Source organism: Trachymyrmex septentrionalis, unplaced genomic scaffold, assembly GCF_001594115.1.
Source record: "Trachymyrmex septentrionalis isolate Tsep2-gDNA-1 unplaced genomic scaffold, Tsep1.0 scaffold231, whole genome shotgun sequence".
In the NCBI taxonomy this organism is placed as follows: Eukaryota; Metazoa; Arthropoda; class Insecta; order Hymenoptera; family Formicidae; genus Trachymyrmex; species Trachymyrmex septentrionalis.
Genome location: NW_017305388.1, coordinates 343,195 through 348,735, shown reverse-complemented (window position 1 = coordinate 348,735; position 5,541 = coordinate 343,195). Strand labels below are relative to the sequence as shown.

At 40.7% G+C, this 5,541-nt stretch overlaps 1 protein-coding gene across 1 annotated transcript; it reads left to right on the top strand.

The window, feature by feature from the left end:
* The first annotated feature begins 210 nt into the window (after window positions 1-210).
* Window positions 211-1,792, top strand: LOC108748551. Its single transcript, XM_018486772.1, has 3 exons — window positions 211-488; window positions 557-1,012; window positions 1,069-1,792. The coding sequence occupies exons 1-3, from the start codon at window positions 211-213 to the stop codon at window positions 1,790-1,792; spliced, it is 1,458 nt and encodes a 485-aa protein (XP_018342274.1).
* Window positions 1,793-5,541: the final 3,749 nt, after the last annotated feature.

Genomic DNA, 5,541 nt, shown 5'->3' with positions numbered 1-5,541 from the left:
ACTGGCTCACCCTGAACCGGACGCGCCGCTCGCAATAGCCTCCGACGCCTCGGATTTCACAGTGGGGGCGGTTCTTCAACAACGAATCGGCGATAGCTGGGAACCATTAGCCTTCTTCTCCAAGAAGCTAAGTGGTGCCGAAAAGAAGTACAGCGCATACATGACCGGGAACTCCTCGCCATCTACCTCGCCGTCAAACATTTCAGGCACATGGTAGCAGCTAGGACCTTCACGATCTATACGAACCACAAGCCGATCACCTTTGCTTTTCGACAGAAAGCCGACAAGGGCTCACCACGACAATGCTGTCACCTCGACTTTATCGGTCAATTCTCGACCGATATCAGGCACGTATCCGGTAAGGACAACATCGTCGCCGACGCCCTCTCACGCGTTGAAGAAATCGCAGCCTTGGACTACGAAGCTCTGGCAACATCACAGGAGACCGATGACGAGTTAAAAATCTACTTTAATGGGAACTCGGCACTGTAGATAAAAAGGATGCAATTACCGGGGACACCGGTGAGCGTGTATTGCGACGTGTCTTCAACAACAGCAAGACCGTTCGTCACCAAACAGTTCCGCCGGGCGGCATTCGAATCGGTACATCAGCTCGCGCATCCGGGGATCAAGGCGACTGTCAAGCTAGTGACACAACGATTCGTTTGGCCGTCAATCAAATCCGACTGTCGAAGATGGGCAAGAAGCTGCATAGAGTGCCAGCGATAAAAAATAACTCGCCATGTTTCGGCGCCGTGCGTACCTTCGCACCACCGTCATCGAGGTTCGAGCACGTCCATCTCGACCTCATCACCATGCCCAGCTCGGAAGGCTACAGGTACTGCCTGACTTGCGTCGACCGATTCTCTCGATGGCTAGAGGTGATACCGCTCGTGGATCAGGAGGCCGTCACCGTCGCTCGTGCCTTCTACGAAGGCTGGATAGCCCGATTCGGCACCCCACTCCGCATCACCACCGATCAGGCGAGACAATTCGAATCGCAGCTATTCAGGCAGCTTAGCGCGCTATACGGAGTAGCGCACCTCAAGACAACAGCGTATCACCCAGCGGCCAATGGGATGATAGAGCGACTACATCGACAACTCAAGGCAGCCATCAAGTGGCCACGAGAAAGACCAATGGACAAAGGTTCTTCCCACCGTGCTGCTCGGCATCCGGGCTGCGTGGCGAGAGGATTTGGGAGCGACCACAGCCGACCTTCTCTACGGCGAGTCAATCGGTTGCCCGGAGAGTTCTTGGCTTCCCAGAAGCCGACGCAGCCGAATACGTCAAAGATTTAAGGCAGCACTTTCGAAGACTCCGCCCGACAAACGGCACCCGCCACGGCGAACGGCGGACCTTTGTGTTCAAAGATCTCAGTACGGCAGACCAAGTATTCGTGCGCCACAACGCACCTGGAGGAACCCTGCAGCAACCGTATGACGGACCCTACAAAGTGGTCAACCGCAAACCGAAAACATTCGTGGTTCACATCCGAGGTAGGGATGTAACCGTGTCTATCGATCGGCTGAAGCCCGCCTACATCATTTCAGAAGACAGGGAACCAGAGAAGGCTAGCTCGCTACCAATCGAGCAGCGTTTGGAGAACTCCCCAAGTTCCAGCACATCATTGCAACCGTCCGTGCCATCGGAGCTGGATAACCCAGAAAATTCAGCAAGGAGGACCGACCCACCAACCGCCCAGGAGCCGACCAAGACCGCTTTACGGCAAAACACACGATCGGGCAGACGAGTGCGATTCCTGGACCGACTTCAGGGCGGTTTCTCGTGATTAGGCAAATCACTAGCAGGGGGGTACTGTAGCGACACGTGCGCGCGGCGTCGCCCTCAGATATATTTTTCTTATCAAAAGAATAACAAACAATTAATATACGTATATTATGTGTTCTAATATTTGTTAAATGTTTACAAGTTAAAATAATTATATCGTCCATGTGAGTGTCATAGACAGCCTTTTCACTCATTCAACTGAATTGCATATTGTCAACATATGTACACATCTTTCTTGCAGCTTTTCGAAATATGGAACCTTGTTGTACAACACATGCGAATAATATACCTATACCCATTCAGGATTCTATAAGCCAAGCAACGATCTGAGAAATCAGTCTCTTTTTACTCGTCGACGCGAATGCACCACGCTTTCGACTTCTGTCTAACAAATAAAGTACAAGTGTCCGCACCAACCGAGTCATAGTTAATACCGAACTACTCCTTACCCACACAGTCATGGCGAATGATAAGGGAGAAATTCAGAATTAGGATAAAAGCCGATTTTGTATTATTTTCATATCTGTTTCTTTACGCCGACATGGATCTAGGTTATATGAAGTTGACCTCGTATCAGATATGCACTGTGGCATTGCCAAATCTGTTACTACTAATGCGATCAGTGAGATAAAGGTAAAAACTTTATGATAATAAAGCTTTAAATCCATATGATAAAGTTCGATTTTTCTTTTTTGTACACAATTGTTAATATTTGATCTGTCAAATCCTAATTTTCCAAAGTTAGCTGAGTGTGTACTATATTAAGGACATTCTCTGAACAAATCCATTTTCTTTAGATTTTTTTTAAAACTTACAAATAAGTTGTTTGTTTTAGTGTCCTGAACATATATGCTTTAAAACCCAAAGCGGGATTAAAAATCGAAATATTCTACTTCAAAGTTGAAGCGTTTAAAATATATATACAATACATACATAGGCTGCTGGAAAAGTTTCTGCAAACAATATGAAAAAAAACATGTAAAATTCGGTAAATGGTTATTTTATTGTTTTTCGAAGTATTCGCCTTTAAGATCGACACATTTTTGCATACGCTCGAACCAATTTTCGAAGCATTTTTTCCACTAAGGCTGTAATCTCAGAAATCAGTGTACGAAATGTTTCAACAACTGCTTCAGGCGACTCAAATCGCTCACCACGCATCTTATTTTTAATGTTTGGGAACAAAAAGAAGTCATTAGGTGATAAATCAGGTGAATACGGACAATGAGTCATCAATTCAACATTATTACTGGATAAAAAATCAACGGTTTGACGTGCTGTGTGACAGCTGGCGTTGTCCTTCAGGATGATGCGACGATTTCGGTTTGTTCTACTCAATTCATTTATGACTTCTGGCAAACAAATTGTTGTACATCAATCAGTATTTACAGTCCTTCGATTCTCTAAAGCCACGGTTGTCACATGTCCGGTATAACCGAAGAAACAAGCAATCATTTGCTTGGCAGCACTGCGTGAACGAACAATTTTTGTTGGTGTCGGTTCATTTTGAAATACCCAAACAGTGGATTGTTGTTTACTTTCGGGCTCATACGATTAGATCCATGTTTCATCCTCAGTAACGATGTTGTAGACCAAATTTGATCGACCTCGGAATTTCTTGAATTTCTTGAGCATTTCTTTGCTCCATTTAACACGAGCCTGTTTTTGAGCTTCGGTCAAATTGTATGGGATCCAACGACTGCAAAGTTTCCGTACGCTCAAGTGATCATGCAAAATCGTATGTATTGCTTTCATGTCAATGGCTAAAGATGCCTGAATCTCGCAGTATGTTATATGCCGGTTTCGCTCAATCATTTCACGCACAGCATCAACATTAGTGGCAACAACAGACATGGATGGACGACCTTCACGGAATTCATCACTAAGAAAGGTACATCCACGCTGGAATTCGGCAAACCAATTATAAACAGTCCTATTGGATGGTGCTTTATCCTCAAAAACCAAATGAAGTCGATCGATGCATTGTTTCGGAGTTAGATTACATTTGTAACCGTAAAAAATCATTGCTCGAAAATTTTCACGCGAAATTTCCATTTTCTTACAAAATAACTTCTTTTAAAATACTATGCAAACAAAACTAGTTGGCTTGGATACAAACTGTCAATTGAATTATAGGTTAAAAACGTCTAATTTTACGAATATGATAGTAGCAGAACGTTGGCGCCACTGGAAGTACTAGATTGCAGAAATTTTTCCGACAGCCTACGTATATACACATATAGAAAAATTACATCATCATTTTAAAGAATTTTTAAATAAATTTATTAAATTAGTATTTTATTCTATTAAAAATTATTATATTAAATAGATGCTGGAGTGACCAAATTGTCGGGATATTGCAAATCGATTAAATCTCCAAACTTACTGAGAAAAATTAGAAATGTTAGCCATAAATATGATTAATTCAGTCATATTATGTGCTTTATATAGCTATTATTACCATACTATTATTAATATTGCAATTATATAATTATGGACAACCCAACTTTCTTAATGGTAGCATGTCTATCAACTTAGATTGAGATTCTCAAATTTTTCTAATTTATATAAATTATCATAATATCGTAATTGTGCTGTATTACTAATTGGGCATGTACATGTATAATCCTACTATACATACTATATAGTACAGTCACTCAAAAGGTATAGTTGGAATAGCCATACTATTTAATTGATATCTGCAAGAAAGTAAAGGGTGTCCCAAAATTAACGCAAGATTTGAATTAAATAGAAAACACAGTTTTTAGTCTTTTGATTGTTATTTTTTTATTGAATCATAAAGTACATAGGATAGGGTTATTTGTGGAATAACACATCGGGCAAATGGCCTCCACGGCTTTGCATGCACATACGCACTCGTTTGTCGAAATTTTCCATGACCATTTTGCATAAATGTGGCTGAATTTCGTTGATGCAGCGTTGAATCTCCTCCTTTAATGCACGGGTGGTTGTGGGCTTGTTGACATAGACCTGTGATTTCAAATAACCCCATAAAAAGAAATCTAATGGTGTTAAATCACACGATCTAGGGGGCCATTTTGGCGATTAACAAAGCCATCAAGGTGAAAATGTGCTTCATCGCTTAGGATGATTTTGCTCGAAAAATCAGCATCCATTTGTTGATGTTCAATAATCCATTCAACGCTCCATTTTCACTAACCCTAAACTGTCAGCTGTTAAATTGTTTTTTTTTTGGGTTGCCAACACTTTACTGCACAAATGGCGGCAAATTCAAATCTTGCGTTAATTTTGGGACATCCTTTATGAGTTGGAATAACCATATTATCGATATTTGCAAGAGAGTATGGTTCAATAAGCCTTAATGTATTTTAAGATTCTCATATAATCAATAGTAAATTATCATATAAATCATATTTGTCAATAAACCAAATATATTAACATTTATCATGATAGAATCACCTAACATCCAAGCGTATCGAAGCATCAATATACACCTAAAAAATTTGTTCATTTAGTTATATATTTCAATTAACTTTTAATTTTCTTAATGTTACTATTTTATTAGTATATATATATATATAGATATTACATTCAAAATGTGCAGCAAATGTATCTCTTATTACATTTGCACTTTGCGAATGAAAATTGATTCCAATATTTCCTGTCTATAAATCCTGTCTATAATCTGTAGAAACATCAAGATTATGTGAGTGCACTGTAGAATAAACTCGTTTTGCAACTGATTTTTGCAGTTCATGTTTCATTATA